This window comes from Zootermopsis nevadensis, unplaced genomic scaffold, assembly GCF_977971745.1.
Source record: "Zootermopsis nevadensis isolate Lab colony 2312 unplaced genomic scaffold, Znev_1.0 Znev_ptg000029l, whole genome shotgun sequence".
NCBI classification, from domain to species: Eukaryota; Metazoa; Arthropoda; class Insecta; order Blattodea; family Termopsidae; genus Zootermopsis; species Zootermopsis nevadensis.
This window is the reverse complement of record NW_028259161.1, coordinates 13,570,276-13,592,319: the sequence shown is the minus strand read 5'-3', so window position 1 is coordinate 13,592,319 and position 22,044 is coordinate 13,570,276. Positions and strand designations below refer to the sequence as shown.

At 39.4% G+C, this 22,044-nt stretch overlaps 2 protein-coding genes across 4 annotated transcripts in view; one reads left to right on the top strand and one right to left on the bottom strand.

Annotated features, from left to right (window-relative positions):
* LOC110840280 (UDP-glycosyltransferase UGT5-like) overlaps positions 1 to 21,561 on the top strand; it is a 29,780-nt gene extending 8,219 nt beyond the window's left edge. Inside the window, exons 1-5 of one of the 2 annotated variants that reach the window (XM_087357928.1) lie at positions 13,131 to 13,249; positions 15,618 to 16,427; positions 18,691 to 18,913; positions 19,718 to 19,937; positions 20,418 to 21,561. In XM_087357928.1, the coding sequence (XP_087214054.1) occupies positions 15,618 to 16,427; positions 18,691 to 18,913; positions 19,718 to 19,937; positions 20,418 to 20,709 (1,545 nt within the window). In that variant the 5' untranslated portion in view covers positions 13,131 to 13,249 and the 3' untranslated portion in view covers positions 20,710 to 21,561. Of the gene's footprint in view, positions 1 to 13,130; positions 13,250 to 15,617; positions 16,428 to 18,690; positions 18,914 to 19,717; positions 19,938 to 20,417 lie in introns of those variants that run through there. The other variant, XM_087357927.1, reaches the window with a different exon arrangement.
* Positions 746 to 22,044, bottom strand: part of LOC110840273 (activating signal cointegrator 1 complex subunit 3) — a 143,157-nt gene continuing 121,858 nt past the window's right edge. Inside the window, exons 29-30 of one of the 2 annotated variants that reach the window (XR_015537598.1) lie at positions 21,578 to 21,717; positions 16,285 to 16,418 (exon numbers count right to left, since the gene is read on the bottom strand). The gene's annotated coding sequence lies outside the window, so the exon portion shown is untranslated. Of the gene's footprint in view, positions 901 to 16,284; positions 16,419 to 21,577; positions 21,718 to 22,044 lie in introns of those variants that run through there. The other variant, XM_087357906.1, reaches the window with a different exon arrangement.

Below are 22,044 nucleotides of genomic sequence, written 5' to 3'. Positions count from 1 at the left end.
GTTAATGTGCTGTTCAGTCTGATTTTATATCCAACCCAATGAAAATGATCCGGTAAAATGCAACGGGGAATGTTTCTTTCTTCCTTCCCTCATTTCTTTCACGTTTCCTTCGTATCCATTTCATCTGTCTGATCTACGTACAAAGTCACAGGAGAGTAGCAATGTAAAATGCCTGCCATGCCGGTAAGTCACATTTCTATAACCTTTCCGTCAACGTGTCAACCAGTAAAAAGATAGACGAATTTAGTGTCACATCATTAGACTACGGGGTGATCAACCTCGAAGCCGCCAGGGCTGGAACATTCAAATATCTCTACCATAACCGTATAATAATAAAAATTGCATAAACTGACCGGGGTTCGATCCCCGACAGGAGCAGAGGATTTTCTTCCAGCGGCTGCGTCCAGGCCGGCTCTGGGGTCCACCAAGTCTCCTATCCAGCGGGAACCGGGTCCTTTCCAGGGGGTAAAGCCGGCCGGGGCGTGACGCTGACCACTCACCCCCATCTAGTGCCGAGGTTAAGAATGATTAGTAACTAAACTTGCTCTCCCCTAAGCGCCTACATGGCGTGTAATCTCATTCTCTAGTAGAAAATTTAGCTTCTTGGAATGTTCCAGAGTTGAGAAACTTCCACTTTCATCCTCTTGCTGCAACATTTTTTATCAGCCAATGAGTGTTACTGCCACAGATTAAACTAATTGTTCAGTCAAAAAGTGGTATAGGTCTCATTCTAACTTACCAATTTGGGTTCGTCATCTTGAAACGTTGTTGTGTGGGTCTTGAATCATCTTGCAAAAGGGAACGTTTCCTTCTTCGTTGGTGACGTAAGAACACTCTTGGGCGGACATGACGGAACACATCTACCAGACTACACGGCGCAACAACCCAGAAGACAGACATCTTCACTTCAACAAAAGAAAACATGTCAAATTAAAAGTTTTTATTTTAAAGTAGCAGTCTACAGCATTAACATTTTTCTTGCAGAGTCTGATAGCAGTGCCACACCTGACCACTGCAAATTTCTTACACGTGTTACGACAATTGATAATCTACAAAGCTTCTCAGTTTGCTCGCTTGTCTCATTGCATTTCTCTTACTCTGAATTCAACAAAGAGCTTTGTAGATAAGTCTTTGCTCTTGCTACATTTATATGTATATAGGCATACCTCGGAGATATTGCGGGTTCGGTTCCAGACCACCGTAATAAAGCGAGTCACACAAAATTTTTGGTTTCCCAGTGCATATAAAAGTTATGTTTACACTTTACTGTAGTCTATTGAGTGTCAATAGCATTATGTCTAAAAAACCAATGCGAGAACATTGCAAGAATTACCAAAATGTGACACAGAGACACGAAGTGAGCACATGCTGTTGGAAAAATGGCGCCGATAGACTTGCTCGACGCAGGGTTGCCACAAACCTTCAACTTTTAATAAACGCAATATCTGCGAAGCGCAATAAAACGAGGTATGCCTGTAGTTTGTATTAGTATATAAGTAATATTTGTGAGTAAAGAAGAGTTTATAACTTTCCACCGAGCCTGACTGTAAAATTTTCTCCGAGGCAACTAGGCCGAAAAACTTTGTACAGGTGACTCATTACACGGCCTTTCGCATTTCCACCGTTTGATTTCGATATCATGAGGAGGAGAATCATTATCCTATCCGCGGCGACTGTAAGGCTACAGTGCAGGTCCACTGAGACGCGAGTGCAGTTTCCCGGACTCGCCTTAACATTTTGACTCCGACGACTACAAAGTACCTCTCGTTCAAAGAATTCACGGCTATGTTAAATGATGCCCGTTTTCGCATTCGCCTTGATTTCTACTTATAGCAAGCGTCACATCTAAAACTGAGACCTTCCTTCGGCTTGTTAACAAATTAATGGTGTTCTTTGCTAGTTCTTGACTATCCTGGAAACCCTGAACGTAGGAGACCTAAATAAATATCAAAGGATAATATTAAAACGTATTAAGGGAATATGGTTGGATTATATTCCGGTGAAGGGTTTTTATAAACACGGTATCAAATCTTCGAGTTTCATAAAAGTTTAAAAATTCTTGACTAGCTGAGAGTTATATTAGCTTCTCATCGTCTGAGGAATATTTACTATGCATGACACCGAACAAAGCTGTTGAGAATTCGGGATACAAATCTCGTCCCGAAAATGAGATAATCTGACTGAGTGATTTCGTGTTTCTCCCCAGTCACTCCAGTTAAATTCAGGGACAGTATCTTAAGTCATTGCTTCTGTTCTCTCTTGTTATAATTGATTATTTAATAATCAACTTATAATTTGAAATAATATAATGAGCTACTAACTGTATAGTAAAATATAAATAAAATATAAACAATGTTTCGCGGGTTGATTCTTCTCATACTTTCAGATGATTACTTGTCTTTATACTGAGAGATTATTGGCACCTTTCCATTAAAAGAAAATATGTCTTGTGTTTCTATCAGAAGAAAACATTTTTATGTTTTAACAGTAAAATTCTGTCAGTATAATGACAACCTGAAGACAGGCGTTGAGCCAACATTGTGTTCAATAATATAGACCTACCTCAGACAATGGCAAATGTGCAGCGTAGTAGATAATCTTTTCGTTGATTTACAGCGAGGGTAATTTACATAAATCACATCGAAGACACAAATTTTTAAGTACAAATAAACTGTCAACCGTGTGCTTAAAGGCTATTATTACACTCCATTACAACTAACCTATTTATGAAATAAGGATTACGTGTTTATGTCAAAACTGTTCTAACAAGGCCACACTGAATATTTTTAGAATGCCAGTAATTATTTTCTCCCTAACAAGACCCTCAACTGAAACACAATAGACTTTTATTAGCGCATAACAAGACATTTTCCTTACAATATGACAAAGCCTGTGAACAACGTGTACGTATATTGTATTGTTTATCAACTCTTAAATGATTGATTACTTTGCGATAATTCGTATTTATTCATGGAGCAAATAATACAGTATTTTGTCAGTTGAAGTGAATTCATAACACTTTCTTTTCATAAATATCCATCCTATAACTTTGAAATAAAAAGTCATCGAATTATTTAACTACCACATTTCCCACAATATAACTTGAAGCATGGCAACCTTTACAAAACATGACGCGTGACTGTGAAGTCGGTACTGTGCATGCCCACCGGCAATTTGCCATGCTTCTATTAAAACTATAGAATAAGCACGTTGTTCGCCACGTAGCAAGTATTGTTACTGATTAATGTTTCATTGAGCTCTCTCAAGATAATTGTTTTGAATTGTAAGCTCATAGTGAGGAGAAGTATTTTAATGATAATAAATGTCAAGAGTTTTGTTAATTCCGAGACATACAGAAATGTGTTCCGTCAAACAGAAATGAGTCTCGTCATACAGAATTGCTGAGCGAGAGGTTGAATCTATATTACTTAGATACTGGGAACGACCCGTTCTTCAAGTGCCTGAGCACTGCGGTTCCCAACTTTTTTCGTTGGTTCGATCTATAGACATTTTGTAGGACTCCTTGGACGAGGGATCGGCCCGTCGCAAGGCTTCTACCTGTACACAGGACAGCACAAACATCCATGGCTTGAGTGGGATTCGAACCCACGGTCCCAGCGACCGCGCGGCCACTGCGGACCCCTGACGAAAATATGTGAGAATTACCAAAATGTGATACAGAGACACGAAGTGAGCACATTCTGTTGGAAAAATGGCGCCGATAGACTTCTCGACGCAGGGTTGCCACAAACCTTCAATTTGAAAAAAAACCTGCAATATCTGCGAAGCGCAATAAAACGAGGTATGTCTGTACTCTGGTGATGAATCTCACGGCCAACCTAACACGCGACAACGTCGTAGTCGAGTGGTTAAAACGCCTCTTTCGTATTCGGGAGGTCCCGTGTTTAAATCTCGGCCCGGAGACCGGATATCCTGACTTGGGCCTTTCGTGGTTTTCCTCAATCCCTCAAGGCAAATGCCGGGATAGTACCTTAAATTAGACCACGACCGCTTCCTTCCACATCCCTTCCAATTCACTATTCATTATCATTCACTCTTTTTACACTATATAGTTTGAGCTGCTGAAAATGCGTCATTAATGACCTTTGTTTAAATTGTGTTTCCCTGTCCGATAAGATAGGTCTGAGTTGGTGTCTTTAAACAATGTTATTATCTTTCACATGCTATGTCATAGCATTTTTTGGCTCTTTTATGTGTTCTGCGTAGTAATATTATCGTTTGTTATTTTAGCGGGTGTTCCCTTTAATTATATATTCATACAGGTTATTGTGTAAAATAATATAATTTTTTCTCATTCTGTTATGTTGCCTTCAGGCTGTTGATACAGCACACTAAAGATAAAGAATTGAACTGAATTAATAAGAGCTAGTTTGATTAATACCTGCCGGATGTTACAATACAGTTGTCCTCCATTCTGATAACTTACGAAAAACAACCTTGATCTTCGTCTTCCGTGTCGCTGTCATCCAATTATGTCCGTAACTTCGGCCCTTGCAGTTCCATTTGTAATATATTCATCCTTCATCTTCTCCGATTGTCTAACCGATCCTCTGAGATGCTGCCAAGGGCACCGTGTATAAAAGTTGATCAATGCCTCTTTATTGAGGCCGAATGAGCTCTGTTGGATTTTTGGGGCACATGTAAGGTGGGAGACGAAGTGCTGTGTGTCCTCTGGAGGGTGCAGTGTAATCGGTCTCGTCTATTCCGTAGATTGCCTACAGCTGAAAGGGCGAGCTCATTCTTGGTGTGATATGGATCGAGACAAACGTTGCTCTTCTGTACCCACTTCATAATTTCGCTTTTCTTTTTTGACGAAGGGTCATTCGGCAAAAACAGCGTTAGGAAAATGTGTAAATATGGAACAACCAACCAAAGAAGCTAACTGAGGGCAGAGGCCTGCGCAAACGCAAGCATCGTCCCTACCTAGGTGAAACCATTCCTGCGCACAAGACGCATTGCTGGAAATGGTAAACGGTCGTAATATAAGAACGGAAATTTTGCTAACGCTAACGGGGTTTCGTCGTGGCGGGAGCCTCGACCATTCAAACTGGGATCTGTTACTGCTGATGGGAGGTTATCCCGTCAGGCAAGTTTTCGAAGGAATTTGGTTGGTTGGATCTCCGGGGTTTGAACCCAGAGAGGGAGGGGCCGTTTCGGCTGAAGGCCTCTGCGGCATGGGGGGAAGATCACTTCAGCTGATGGCCTCCATGATCGGGGTGGGGGTGGCGGGCCGTGCCCCTATTAAGTTATACCCTGGCATTCGCCTTACAACTGAGGAAAAGCACGGAAAACCTCAGTCAGGGTAGCCGAGTAGTCTAACCACTCGTTGTGCCGACTTGGCCGTCTTTTGGGGACGGCCTCGGCTGGCCTGCTGAACATCGGTCGCCCTAGGTTGCCCTTGGGCGACCTCTGGCAGCCCTCGTTCGGCCTGTAAATATGGAAAACCAACCAACCAAAGAAGCTAACTGAGGGCAGAGGCCTGCGCAAGCGCAAGCATCGTCCCTACCTAGGTGAAACCATTCCTGCGCACAAGACGCATTGCTGGAAATGGTAAACGGTCGTAATATAAGAACGGAAATTTTGCTAACGCTAACGGGGTTTCGTCGTGGCGGGAGCCTCGACCATTCAAACTGGGATTTGTTGCTGCTGATGGGAGGTTATCCTGTCAGGCAAGTTGTCGAAGGAATTTGGTTGGTTGGGTCTCTGGGGTATGAACCCAGAGAGGGAGGGGCCGTTTCGGCTGAAGGCCTCTGCGGCATGGGGGGAAGATCACTTCAGCTGATGGCCTCCATGATCGGGGGTGTAAATATGGACCGACAATGGTCAGCTTTTATATGAAATCCTGCGTGCATAACAATGCTTTGCTCCTTTACCTACGAAATTAATTGTTATGTCATCTGTTTATTCAGCATTGTTGTGTTTCATTACTGCCGTCAACAATCCGATTTCGTTATTGCGGAAAGAGCTGAGCTGTAAATCGCTTGTAGAAGAAGTGCGTCGTAGAGTAGATAATTTTGTGCTGTTAAAAACGTTTTAGAATATCACAATTACTTATCTTATATAAGAATTATTAAGAAATCTGTGATACTGCCCTCCACTCTCTCCATTTTAGTTTTGATTAAAGTGATCATTGCCGGTGGACATCGTGGTCTCTTACAATTGAACAAAGTTTGAGGTAAGGGATTCCTGTACATTATTATTGTTCATCTCGTTAAGCGCCCGCCTCTCGAAAACCGTAAGAGATGGATTCGGACATATTACATACGAAATACGTATTACCTCTTGAGCTTTCCATATATGTTTTCAGATCTTACATATCACAAATGGTTTAGGTTCTACAAACATTTATTTATACAAATAAAGGCCCATCGCACTTCACGCTACTGCTTCGTTTGTGTGTTGCGTCATACTATGTAGAGATAACAACATGGATGACATTTTAGCTAAAAGAGCCCATAATGCAGAATATATGAGATAGTACAGAAAACGTAAAAAATTAGAAGTATTAAATAATGAACCTGAAGTTCCCAAAAACGACCAAAAACTAATGCTGAACGTGTGAGGGAATATAGAAATCGCAAGAAGCAAGTATTGAAAGTTAATGCTTCCAAATCATTAGCAAGTACAACCAAGGTATGACAATGCAACAGAATATTTTCATAAGCATTTTAATGAAAATATATTTGGATACGCTTGCAATATATGTGATCGGTTATGGTTTGAAAAAGATCTGAAACAAGTTACTGATAGCCATTTAGATATATTGGGTACGGAGTTTGTAAATGAAAAAGTATCCCAATTTAAGGAATGCACAACATGCTGGCTATCTTTAAATAAGCAGCAAATACCTATATTGTCTAGGAGTAATCGATTTGTGTATCCACTATACCCCACTGATTTGCCTTCTCTAGATTGCATAAGCGAATGATTAATATCCCCTAGACTTCCATTTATGCAAATTAGGAGGTCTTAATGTCTTAATCAAACTATTTACTCAATTTTAAAGCATGCATAATGGGAATATTTATATATAAACTTCCTTTCATTGTATTTATTGCCTAAATATAATTTAAATACAAAGGCGTATTTACGTCAGATTCCCCGGAATCGTGGTTCCACTACCAATTTTTACCTTTGGTACAAGAGAATTTTTGCTTTCGTAGTCCATTATGATCGCCGTATCTTTTAATTGACGTTTGCGTAGGATATCTGGAAGTTTAATGAAGCAGGTTTTGAATCCTTCCTCATTCATAGCGTATGTTTGTGTGTATATACGAGGTGCGATCGGAAAGTTTCAAGACTGCGCCTATAAAAACCCGTACACTTATATCAGGTATTAAATTCATCCATCACCCTCGAAGTAGTTCGCCTGGGAGTGAACACAACAATCCCAGCGCCGCTGCCAAGCCTGGAAGCATCCCTGGAAATCTTTCTTTGTCAGCCTGTCAAGCACCATCTGCGATTCTCCCTGAATCTCTTCTATCGTCTCAAATCTCCTTCCCTTTAGCTGAATTTTCATCTTTGGGAAGAGGAAGAAGTCACACGGAGCTTAGAAAGGAAGTTGGGGTCGGTTCTTGCAAGATCTTTGAGCTCCTGACAAACGAGAAGTCGATTCTGCTTCTGGTCCTCAGACAGGATGCGTCGCATGTGGAGTTCTTCCTTTAGAATCAGCTGACAGGTCCCATAGCCTATCCCAACAATGTCGCACAAGTCGTTGATGGTACGACGTCGATCTTCGTGAATGGCCTGCCGAATCTTCGTAACATTTTCGGGCGTTGTGCTCGAAGATGGTCGTCCAGAACGCTCGTCATCATCGACAGAGGTTCGGCCATTTTTAAAACGTGAATGCCACACAAAAGTTTGTGCACGACCCTTTGCGGACTCCCCAAATGCTTGCTTTAGCATTTCATAGGTTTCCGTAGCCGTTTTGGCGAGTCTTTGGCAAAATTTGATGCACACGCCATTCCGAAATCGCAGGAGGGTCGGTGTAATGCACTACCAAAACGCCCGCAACTAAGAAACAAATGCTAATTCGATGATGCCGGCTGGCACACTGATTCACTATGAATGTAGGCCGCACCCCCCAGCGGCAGAAGCTCGTACTACATCCGGTTCGCCCGCTATTGACACAGTCTTGAAACTTTCCGATCGCACCTCGTATGTCAATGACTATAACAGATAAGTGTCTCTGGCTCAAGAGGGGCAAGGTACAATGGATATGTGTAGAATTGCAAAAGGCTTTTGATGCAGAAGCGAGAGAGGCCTTGTGGAGGAAACTGGGGAAGAAATGGCTATCAACGAAATCCACTGAGTCAGTCCACGGACTCTATAAAATATTACGATAACAGTAAAAGGCAATCGATATTTGAAGAATTTGATTCAGATATTGAATTAAGAAAGGATTATTTATTATTACCAGTTCTGTTTTATATATTTATTGGTGGTATTTTAAGCATGGTAGAGAAATGTAACACGCATTATCATGAAATTAGAAAGAGTAATTAACAGGATTGCTCTTTGCGAACGATCTGACAGTGGAAGCAACAATCAAAATAGGATCAAGGGCGATCAATTGAATAAAAGATCTTTGTGAAGAGTGGAACATAAAGATAAATGTAGCTAAGATTTATGTAGTAGTGTTTAAGAACGGGAAGATAATGTTTAAGTAGTATTAATATACAGAATGTCTCAAAAATATATATACACATAATAAGGGAATAATAACCTTGTGTGTACATATATTTTTGGTATATTCTGTATCTAGAGCACCAACTATTGAGGTCAATGTTCAAAAGTAATTACGTAACACGCTAGCAGAGTCACTTATGACGACAGGTGGAAATGTGGGGGTTGAAAGATGGTTGGAAAGAACCAAAGAAAATTCGCGAGTTATTCTGTAAAAGAGTAATCGGGATACCAGGCAAGACAGCGAGAGAGCTCGGAAGAACAAAATGACGACGTGTGTGACTCGTGGAAATGAGCGACAAATGTCAGGTAATCGGTTTACCCAGATGTGATTCGAACTAAGGATCTCCCGAATACGAAACAAGAATACTAAGAAAATTTATGTAATTTGTAAATATCTACTTGAGTTTCAAAAAATTAAATGACTCCCCGTACACACAAACTATCCAACAGTTGGAGCTCAAAACGAAACTTATTATTATATTTTATATTTTAGAATATTTTCATAAATAGTTCTTCACACAGTAATTTTAAATGTGTAAGTTGCTGCTTGTAGGGAACACTAATATGTATTCTATATTCGTGCCCGATTACGATGTATTTTTATTCATGTATGTTGTTTACTTTGGCTGTCAGGCAGTTATCAGTTGGTTTCGTAACGTATGGAAATTTGTCATTGCCATATGTGCTGTGAAAAACCGATAAGATTATAGGTGCATGCTTAAGCAATATGGCTATTTCCCTCCTACTCACAAGAGAGGCCCGGGTTCGCACCCAGGCTAATCCACTGGGATGTGTGGTGGTTAAAGTGACACCGTTTCTCCGTTGTGGAAATAAGCCCGACATCCCGAGATCCCTGTAAAGTAGCGAATTTTTAAAGTATGCACGTTACACTAACAATTCCAGAATAGCAAATATGGACTTTCATGATTTTATCTGAGCGTTAGGGGTCTAAATTGAGATGAAAAATAGTGAATGGCAACGTGATTGAATCCTTCAAGAAAACGTATAATGATACAAAGTTTTATGCGAACAGAGAAATGGTACGAGAAAAGATTGTTTCTTTACTACACTTATTAACTAGATTTTAAGAAGTATTTTTTTTACACAATTTCAATTTCCTTAAATCGTCAGGTGCGTCTTACATTTGATGGCGTGTAATCATTGATATAGCGTCTCTTTTCCAAAAAACCTATTACTAAATCAAGAGTGATTCTCAAAATCGAAGTAATACTGTACTTACAGAGGAAGCCGCTGATTATTCTGGTGGATTTTCTGTTAAGGGTTTACAGAAAGTGTTTACCCAGTGGTAGAACATGATAGAGAAACTGAGTGAAGAATTAAACAAAGGAGAACAGAATATTGCGGATGTGATGTGCTAAAATTAAAGAAAGACGCAATGATGCTAAACGGCAGATAAGAGGCAGGACATTTTTGTGGGTGTAAGAAGAATACAAAAGATGCTATGTATGAAATGTGGGAAGTGGTTTAGGATGGTTGGACATTGAGGAGGAAGAAGTGATGATGTAAGAAGATGACACGACCTCTACGGAGAGGGGAAGAGGATTTGTAAATATTGCATTAAATGTTTGCATACGGGATCAGATGGGAAAATATTTCAATAGAAATATCCTTCATGCTTCAAAGTCACAGCAAAATCGTGCAATTATGTAACACCAGCCCAGGAAAGTGAAGACATGTTAGAACTCGTTTCGTAGAAAATCTATGAACACTGTACTCTTGACGTAGAGTCGCGTGGTAAATGAGGATTCCTTGCGTGGCCTTGAAGCACGCAGTTTGGCGACGATTGCTATAATCCTGTTGAATTACAGAATATAGGAGAATACAAAGCTGGATGTAAACGACCGAATACAATTAGCAATAAATACGTGGGAATACGAAAGTAGGGTATAGCTTTCTAGATATAAGAATAAAAGTCCATATAATAAGAGAATAACGCAGTTTTAGTTGGCTGTTGTCAGGGAAAACCCGGTGCTAGACAGCCACACGGAACAATGGGAAGTTACATAAGCTTACTCTTGCAAGCTGTCCGTTTTTGACTACAACAGCTTACACTCACTCACTCTATGGCAAACAAAATTATTTAAAAAGCCAGTTCTATACTCGGTTTGTCAAAGAATAGCCCACTTTCTTTAAGGAACCCGAAGGTTCAACACCGGACTCTATCCTGAGCCAGCTTAATCCAGTTCGCTTCATTGATTCCTATCTCCTTAAGGTCCAACCTAACATTATCCTCCCAGGTCTTCCCATCGGTCTCCTCCCTTCAGGCCTCCGAATCAATACCTCCCTCATGCGTGCTGCGTGTTCAGCCCACCTCAACCTTGTCGATTTAATCACCCTATAGATATCAGGTGAGGACTACAAGCCCCGAAGCTCGTCATTTATTCAGCCTACAGGAAATTCCAAACCCAAATGAAACGAAACCAAACGAAAATCAAAATTTGGAAATTAAGGTCTATTATCGATCGAGTTCAGTCAGCGGTCGATCTTGTGATATGTACTTATAATCCTGTTTGAATCCTAACCCGGGGACTAATTTTTTTCGAAGTTATTAATTACACAGCAATATTATATTGTGTACGTATTGCAGGACTTTTACAGACTTCCCTATTCATTTTGCAAGCCCTATATACCTCATTCGATGTTATATATCCTCACCAGTTGATAAAACATCGTGATATAAATTCAATCTGTAACACTCACAGCCAAGTAATCTGCGGGGTCCTTAAAGATATATCCTTCTTGAAAAGATGACAGTCGGCAGAAATTCTCCGCGTTGTATGAAACCCGAAAGTTCGGGTCGCGACAGCCCGACATTGGAGATTATCCTCGGCCACTTGACGTATGGTCCACGACTTAACTTAACAGCGGTCCTCAAAGAACTTAGGTCTACACTTGTTTCACCGGTTCGTGAATCCATATGGCTATCCGGCATGACAGTTTTAGTAACATTTACGATTATTATCACCAAGTCTACTATACTGAAGAAAGCTGTCTTCTTCTGAGTTGTGGCGCCGTGTAGTTTGGTCGAAGCTTATCGACTTTTCACTGTCTTCAAGGCCGCGAGAACCTCAAATCCTACTTGTTGATTACTACATAAATGCTAATGACTCATGTGGTATTATTAGAACAAATATATATCATCGCTCAGATGATAGGGGCAGCAATGACCTCTGAAACGTCGGCAAACTTCTACCAGACTACACGGCGCAACAACCCAGAAGACAGCCATCTTGAATTCATTGGTTTCGTAGACCTAAGATTTTCAGAATGGCCAAGGTCCTCAGAGGATCGTAGAGCCAAGGAAGAATGAGGTAAAAATATTTTCGTAAGTAATTTGTTCTCAGACTCTGTAAGTCTGTGACGTTAGAGATAAATACATGACATTTCGAATTGTCAACTCAACGCCACACTCTACCTCACCCCATGTCGGCTGTTCTAAGTTATGTATTTAAAGTATGTGGAGATCGATTTCTGAATTCGAAACTTCAGGAAGAGGCAAACCGTGGAGACAAGGCACTTAACAAAAGTTATTTAATTCAGTGTTTTCTGGTTATAAATAATTTCTTTATACTATAGCAAAGCGCTCCTTTCGGAGTTCCTCGGGGGGGGGGGGGGGGTTGCGTTTTAAAATCTTGTGTAAGAAACTAAACTAAACCCCCCGAATGGAGGGTTAAAACACTTGATCAAATGTAAACAAATGACGTAACATTGTTTGATGACGTAATTGTTTGGCTACAAATTGTTTGACGACAACGGGGAATCAAAAATTTTTATAGTAGAAAAAGCACAGATTGCTTTGTTGTGTAAGGACATTGAATGTTCTTAATGTGTCTCAAATTTTCGACTTGCTAGTCACACCGATACTGGCCAGTGACCTTTGACTTTTCTTCCTGACAGCTTCAGTTCTGAATCGAATGATAAACGATACATTCGCAGTTACCTTCAATATCCCTCAATATGTGGTAACCTTTTCTTCAATCGACAACTCCAGGATGCGCCATATTTGATGACAATGGACCCAGTTAACAAACAGTGATGTCACTATGTATTTAAATAAATTTCGAACTACATTACTCTACGTCAGAGGTTCTCAACCTTTTCCGCTGTCGTACCACTAATTCTAATTTAACACATTAAATGCGTTCAGGGAAAACGTATTTATGTTAATATTAACTTTTGATTTTCTGACTTAGTTCGCGTACCATAGGTTGAGAAACGCTGCTCTAGGTGACAGTACCAAACAATTTTCTGCATGTATTTTGTGTTTCTGTTAACTATTTACTGTCTACAGTTCTATTTTCTGAATTTCCAGGAGTACGCAATAAATACCGTGGAAATTTAATGTCGCGAACTTTGATATTTCTACTGTCTGGTCAATTTTCCTCTGCTATCGTTTTTACGTCTATAAATAATTCGAGTTCTTGGCAATGACGTCCTGGTGGTCGCCATTTGTGTACAGCGACAAAAGAACTGAAGATCAGGCAGCTAGTCAGTAATTAAAACGAACACACCGAGAGAGGTAAGTTCTACAAATATATTATTTCCTTCTCACCAACAATGTATTGATGTCACAAGAATAGTTCAAAAGTCACACGTAAGAAATGACTGTTATTACTAATTTTGGTGCATTGTTTTTTTAAACACCAAAATTAATATAAACATTACAAGTTAATTTTATGGTCGTTATTCGTTACTATCTGGGGATCAGAGTGGCCACGCGGTCTGAGGCGTGGGCCTTGTGCCGCTTGGTCACTGGGACCGTGGGTTCGAATCCCACCTTAAGTAAAGTACTGTTAAATTAATTATTAACAAATATTGTCACTGGACAAGTATTCCTCACGTCATTAGACAATACCAGAAGATTTACTGAATGTCCATGTAGGACACATTGTAAATAATCAGGGATGTTAAAAATTAAAAATCGTTACTATTAAACTGTTGCAGACATATTACGATAGTTGTTAATTTAATAATTTAAAATGTTCACAGTATTTGCTGTCGCCTAGTGAAATAACATTCACAACTTTATTCTAACGTATTCGATGTTACGTGTGAACATGGTAATATTGTTTCCGGGAGATCAAAAGCAATTTTGGGTTCTCTTTACCGCCAACACGAATGCTACTAAAAATAGCTTATTTTAAATGTATCAGAAAAGAATACATGTTATTAAGATCAGAACGAATTAATCTAATGCTCTTTTAAGGAAGTTCTAAAACGCCTCTTTTCTGAATTGATGAGTACTATGGTAAAGTGTTCCGCAACATCTTTGGCTTGTTTGTTATTGGTAAATACAGTAAAACTATTCAGTACTCATACCATGCATTAACATACGCAGTTATCATTATTAGCAGTACATATAATGAAAGACCACGTTCAAAAGCGTATAATAAGCAACGACAATTCTTCTATAGACACGAGTTGTAGTACACGAGTTCTTTGTTTTAAAGTACTCTTATCACTTTACAACTGTCATTTCAATTATCACGTGATCTGCGTAATTTTCAATTAACTAAAACAGAAAAATTACATAAACAACACAATCGCCCTTATCAACTTAAACGTATGTAATTTTAAAAAAATTCTAAGCTGTATTAATTACATGCATGGAATGTCTCAAAAGTTAAGTAACGCTCAACGTTGAATGTCATGTTTATTAAACATATTAGAATATAATTACGTATGTTATAGCTCAATTCTACCTGAAGACGGAGAAAGAGTCCCATCTCCGAAACGTCGTGGATTTTATTATTTTATTTATTGGACGATGGAAAACATCCAGAAAACTTTTTACTTCTACATGTAATAATTATGTAATTACAATATATATTAAAATTATTCCCTACCATTATGAACCCGTTTTAACAAAATTGTAGGTCTACGAAGAGTCACGTGTCGTTTGTTTAAAGTCGAAAAATGGCTTATTTACTTGGCACAGCATCAGGAAAAACTGCTTCATACGACTGTGTTCGATAATGGTCTTATGTTCAATAACAAACACTGCTTGATGCTTCATTCACAAACAGATGAATAAAGAAATAGCAACGAGTACTAAGAAGCTTCTTCAAACAACCAGTTTGCTGGGATGACAGACCACTGTGCTTGCAAAATTAAAAATTCTCTATCACACGAAGCAAAATATATTTACTTTTAACTTTGAGGTTGCGAGACTTTTGGGACAATCTGTATAAAATTTAATTGTAGGTGGTGTTTATTAGTCTGGAAAAACTGAGGCAAATCACTAAATACTAAAGTCAGGACTTACGTTTGGGTAGCTGTTACCATGTCAGACATTTTAACCAGAAAATATCAACTACGAATCAAGCGTAGTAACTACATTATACACGAAATGCTGGTCTGGAGAAACAAGTTAGAGACCACAGTCGTATGAAAATACTTTAAACTAAAAATTGCCTTAAATATACCTTCTTCTTCTTCTTCTATGGCTCTCCGGTCCGTATTCGGTTCCTGGCCTCCTCAATTCCATTCGATCCTCTGTTAGGTCCGTCTGTCCGAGGCTTTGATCGAGGTTTCGAAACATCTTCCTTTTTACGGTGCAAGGTTGTTAGCCTTGCGATAATTAAACCACAGATAATAATACCTATCAGCTTCTGGTCTTGGAACGATTTTAAGCCTGTAAATAGCGTACACTTTACGTCAAATATGCGTCAAGGAGGAAACAGATATGTTTCAATATTTCGTGAAACATCCAAAAAGAAAATAGATTTGGAATTGTATAAAAAAGAATGAACTGCATTGCATTGGATATTAACAATCACGTTATTATTTCTGCTCACTGTTCGGTTTGTTTATTCGTTTATGTCAGCTGCAAATGGCTCCTGATTTCAATACAGTGCGCATGGTAAAGGCTTTTACCCTTCTTTCAGATGAAGGTGATTGCAGTAACAATGCTGTGTATCCAGCTAGTCACGTGCTCAAGAATACTGGCTTTATTCCCACACGTGGGCAAAAGCCATTATGACGTATTTCATCCATATCTGAAGAAACTTGCTTCACGCGGGCATGAAGTTGTGGTCGTGAGCCATTTCCCTCAAGAAAATCCTTTACCAAACATCACAGACATAAGTATCAAGGGTTCAGTTCCCATGGCGTCTATGCAGGCCATCTCGTTCAAGGAAGTTGAGTCGCTGGGTTCCATCCTCAATGCAGTAATTCTGTCGTATTTGGCAGATCTACATTGCAAGTCCATCCTGTCGCTATCGAAAGTACAGCAACTCGTCAACCAAAGATTCGACTTGATTATTACCGAACTCTTCAACACAGATTGTTTCTTGGGACTCGTACACATCCTCAAAACGCCGTTCATTTATTTTAGTTCAAGCGTTTTGATGCCGTGGGCAAATGATAGAATTGGAAACCCAGATAATCCATCGTACATTGCAAATATATTTCAATCGCATAGTGATAAGATGAGCTTCTTGGAGAGACTTTCGAACACTATCGACACTGTTGTGGACAAGTGGATCGTATATCCTCTGCTCTTCGATCTACCAGGTAGATCGATCGTCGAGAAGCATCTGGGAGCGCCGATGCCAAGTCTTTGTGATATTGCGAGACGTGGAAGTTTGATCCTGGTTAACAGCCACTTCAGTCTAAGTAAGGCAAGACCTCTGGTTCCAGCAGTCGTCGAAGTAGGAGGCATCCATATTGACGCACCTCCTAAGAAACTACCCAAGGTAGTTTGACAAAAAAGCACATAATGACACTTCCTGGCTCTCATCATTTCAGTAATTTATCGCTACAGACGTCGTGGGTCTTGCCGGTCGCAGTGGCCACGCGGTCTGAGGCATGGAGCTCGTGCGCCTGGCCGCTGGGACCGTGGGTTCGAGTCCCACTCAAGGCATGGATGTTTGTCCGCGTATTTCTGTGTTTGTATAGGTAGAGGCCTTGCGTCGGGCTGATCACTCATCCAAGGAGTCCTACCATAGTCCAAATAGATCAATTGAATACATAAAAAACCTCGACACCTACGGGTAAAAGAAGATGAGAGAGAGAGAGAAAGACGTCGTGGGTCTTCGTTGTGATTTATGAACGAAGTAATAATTTGTAATGGGGGGGGGGTAGTTACATTCCCAGCAGCTCACTAGAAGTTCTAATAAGGATCTTTCGCGAATCAGCTCTTAATGGTTTGCAATGTGCATTTCTTATTTCCTCAGTATCTACAAGTACACGTTCATCTGCATAAGAACAGAATTATATCAAATGATTTTAAACATACATCGTTCTCTCTCAGTGCACCGTACAGCAAGGTTACGAAATAAACATCTACCCTCTCCAGTCATGTTTATTTGTAATTAAATTTTGAAATCGTATCTGAACTTATCCTGAATTATCATTAATACCGAAGTGGCTATTCTGATCAAATGCAGGCAGAAAACAGCCGAGACTTAGTATGAACAGGTTCTTTATCACGCCGTTGCCATGGTAACCGCGTAACATCTAATTCATTACTAAGCTAGTATTATTGTACATAAACGTGGTTTAACGCATTATTTGCTCGAAATGCACTAGTGAAAATATATGGGAGAAGACTGCCCACACAGGTTTCATTTCCAGAACTTCTAGATGGATATCTATTAAATTTGGCACTGGCGTCTACTTAAACGCTGTCTGGCGAATGTAATTTTGTACGTTCCGGAAAATTATAATACCTATTTAAACCTTGATCCGAAAAACGATTCATTACATAAGAAATTAACGTGCAACTAAAATAGAGATCTCATCAACTTTTATCTGAAACACTTTCCAACATGGTGAATAGTTTTTGCCTTTGTGCAGTTTGGTGTATTTAGTACAATTATATTTCCAGCAATAAATTTGTGTTTGAAATTAATGAACACGTGGCTAATAACTTAGACAAACGAAAGAATTTCTACAACAGATAAATTCCGACACCAGCAGAACGGATGGATGAACTCGTCAAAATGTGTGGAATAAAGTGGCCAAAAGGAAGAACAACTCAATCCTCCACGGACATCTCTCTCTACCGTCTACCCTTCCCCTTACCCCCCACCCCGTCGAACATGCTTGAAGACTTCCTATTGGTCCTTCACTGTCTCTCCTCCATTCCTTGCCCCTGACTGGTACACTCTCACAGCCCTTCTTCCCAGCATCGGCATTTCAGACCTGAAGAAGAGACAACATATTTCTCCGAAACGGTTAAATCTACCGACGAGTCTACACGGCGCCAAAACCCAGATCATCATCATCACATTCGTGAAAACTAAACTCGTTGAACTTTGTTGAACACTGGGCAATAGTTAAATCGACTTCGTGCTTCAAATAGCAAATGGCCAAATCAGTGAGATGGACAGGAAAATGCCCTGTGACATGCCGTTTTGAACACAGTAATGAACCTTCGAGTCGCCACTGGACCCAAGGTTCGCGGGTTCAGTCCCGGCCGAGGTCGATGTATTTTCAAGGGTGATAAAAATCGGTAGCACATCTTCCTTCGGAGGGGAAGTAAAGCCGGCGGTTCCATGTCTTAGAGCATGAACGAGATGTTTCGTAAGCAAAATTCAGTGGCCATTTCTCACCCAATCCTCTCCTGATTCACTGCTGCTCTGCTAGATGGCTCTGGCAGTCAAATCAGGATTGAGTAGAAATTGTGCAGAGTCAGTGGACTGGTCACTCACTACTCATAAGAGCGCACTTCGATTCCAAGAAACCTCCGAAAACCCACAACAGGGTTGTAGAGCCGAGAATCAACAATGAACCTTCGAGTACCATAAGAGACGAAGAATTTCTTGACTACCTAAGCGTCTCTGAGGACTCTGTATAAGTCAACTGTGACTTAGGTCAAATTCATCATGTTCGTTGTCATAAAATGGATTAGCTTTACTCTTGTAATAAAATAACCCAGAGTGAATTTACGTATAACGTATTGAGTATACCTTCGTATAAAAACTGTTTCAATCCAGATTCTGATGTTTATTTCAGGACTTGGAAGACTACCTTAATGGAGCTGAACATGGGGTTATCTACTTCAGCATGGGTTCCATGATCCGAGCAGAGACCCTTCCTGAGGATAAGAGGGACGCATTTCTGCAGGCGTTTTCAGAGCTACCACAGCGAGTCCTCTGGAAGTGGGAGGGAGACACGCTTCCAGGACAACCCAAGAACGTCAAGATCGCAAAATGGCTGCCACAGTTTGACATTCTGAGTAAGCTACTTCTTTATAGTACTCAACATTTTCTATGTATTGTACAAAGTGTGCATTTATCCATACAAGGATGATGGGTATTGAATATTATATTAAGAGTAGATTATTATTATTATTAATATTGGCAGTGGTTGTGGTAATAGTTAGTAGTTAATAGTAGTAGTAACAGTGAAATGGCAGCACTGTCACATTTGCAGATAGCATTGTATGAAAATGTATATATAATGTGAACCATGTATTTTGATTTTAAGTTATACAGTATAAAAATACATTTCTACAATAAAAAGGTGACCCCCAGCACAATCATAAAAATAAAAAAATCTATATAATTAAACAAAATTTTATTATCGTGAATAATTTTTATCACTAACTGAAAATGTTCATTATAAAATAAATTTAAAACAATGTCAGAGTGGCCAAATAATTAAAAAAGATTTAAATCCAAAGGTATCATTGAATAGGCTACATTTTCAAAATATATTTACTGTACGTTGCGGTGGAAAATAATAAGCTAAACCATGGTACTGAATAGGATACTTAGGCGATCTGTTCTTCAGTGTCTTGTGCATCTGCGGGTCCGAACAGAAATACGCGGACGAACATCCATGGTTTGAGTGGGATTCGAACCCACGGTCCCAGTGACCAAGCGGCACAAGGCCCACGCCTCAGACCGCGTGGCCACTATGACGGCAGTACTGAATAGAACTAAATAAATACTAGTATTAGTAAAGAAGTGAAAATATGTTGGGTTAATGAACAACAGCATTGCAGACAATCTAGAAATGTTTTCTTGTACCGTTACAGATCACCCCAAAGTACGTGTTTTCTTGGGACATGGCGGTCTGCTTGGTACAATAGAAGCTGTCCATGTGGGCGTTGCCATGATAGGCATCCCAATGTACGGGGACCAGGGTACCAACATGAAGATGGTGGAGGCAGCAGGCATGGCTGTTATCCTGCAGTATAAGGATATAACCAAGGACAGTGTCCTACAGGCACTCAGGACCATACTGGACAATTCCAGGTAGAACAGAACGTGATTCATAGTTAGTTAGTATTCGGTTATTTTACAATATTGTATCCAGGATAACCTAAAAATTAAATCTCGGACAAACTCATGACAACTGAACATTTAAAAATGTTTGCACAGCCAACTACTGAAATGGTGTCTTAAATTAAATATACATCAGACAGCACACATTTCCAATATAAATATTGTGTCATATTGCATCAACTGTTGAGGTCACATAGTACCAACTGAGAAATGATAGGATGACAGGGAATGTTTAAAAACTGATCTTAAAGACAGCACTTGCAGCCTTTATATAAGCACTTGAGAGTTTGTATATGAGGCACTGTACTGTGTTCAAAAAAGCAGGCCTACTCAATAATTAATACCTTTGGATTTGAATTTCTTAAATTAATTGGCAACTCTTGACATTATTTTAAATATTTTAGATTTTTAGTTAGTGATATTTAAAATATTTTTGTTTCTTTCACACAGCTATACGGAGAATGCAAAACGAACTTCAAGAGTATTCCGTGACAGGCCGATGTCACCCATGGACACGGCTATCTACTGGACAGAGTACGTCATTAGACACCATGGAGCACCGCATATGAGAACGGCTGGAGCTGATCTACCACTGTACCAATACTTGCTCCTGGATGTCATTGCTGTGCTTCTAATAATATTTTTGGCAACTGTCTGTGTAATTTACTACATAATCAAGAAACTTCTCTCACTTTTCCTTGGTAGAGCTAAAGCAATCTCAAAAGACAAGAAACTACATTAGCAGTAACTTCTAGTTTTCAGAATAATTGAATTGTTCATTTACAAAAACACACGAGTCCACTTTTGAGTTATTGGTACTACAGCTATCACCAAGGGCAAAGGGCAAATGCACTGTTCCAACACAAATCACATTCGCTCCAAGTCTTTACTGTGCCTTAACTATCTTCTGTTTCCCATCAAAACAACATGTCCTTTACTAATGGGCACCCTTATTTATTGTCTGTTTCCGAAGGAAAAAATAAGTCTTGGACTCATTATTTTACTGTTAGGTTTAGGTTCTGACCATAAGAAACCACTGAAACGCACACTAACTTAAATTAGTCATCCCAACAGCGAAAAAGACACATAACCTCAAAGTCATGCAATGTTCCTTAAATATGTGGATATTTTTAAACAACTCAAGTGCAGAAATAAATTTAGCTCATATATTTGGGTGCAAACAATGTTTGTGACATATAACAGGAAAAAATTGGAAACTTATAATTATTTTTTGTAAAAATAAATAAAATTTTAACTATACAGCATGTGTGTGTGCTAGCATTTTTGTTTTGTTGTTTGTTTTCTCAGGAGTCAGTTTTGTAGACTTGTGGTTTTTCAAATAACTGATTCAAATGTGATGTATAAGTTTATATATTTGTTGTGATCTTCCTTTTCTGGTGGTATAAATAAGCAATTCATACTGACATGTTTCAATGGCAATTTGACATGGATTACTTTGCACATTACGTATGTGATGATTAAGAGACATAAAGCAACTTCACTTCTAAAGGAAGTCTACAGTGATGTAATTGTTGTCTTAGGAGGAAAGACCATGGTCAGTTATTTTGGAAATAAACTATGAATAATTACAGTACTATTAAACCCTTTACCTTTCACTGAACTTGATGATGGTACAGACTCCACTTCAGCAAGATTGAGATTTTTCGTTTTCTGTTCTTTTTCTTGAAACAGCTTCATACCGATCAACACTGGCAACTAACGGTCGGTCATTTTGGTACTACTGTAGCATCTGATAGAAGTACGTCATAGTTCATGTTAATGGCACAAGATGACAGCACAATATAAGAAATTTATTCAGACATCTTTCCAAAAAACGAAATACGTTTGCGTTGCAGTTTATGGTAATGCAAGCCCTATGGGGAATTTTGTGGGCTGTGGACTGTCCCATCTACTTTTTAATATATACAATTACCAAGTGATAAAACTGTGGAAACAAACTAAACCAAATGGAACTGTAATAAATCAAAAACGAAAACATGGGAACACTACTTTTAGCAGATGACCAGAATTTAAAATCAAACACATAGGACGACTTGCAAAGGTCCTCAAAGATTTT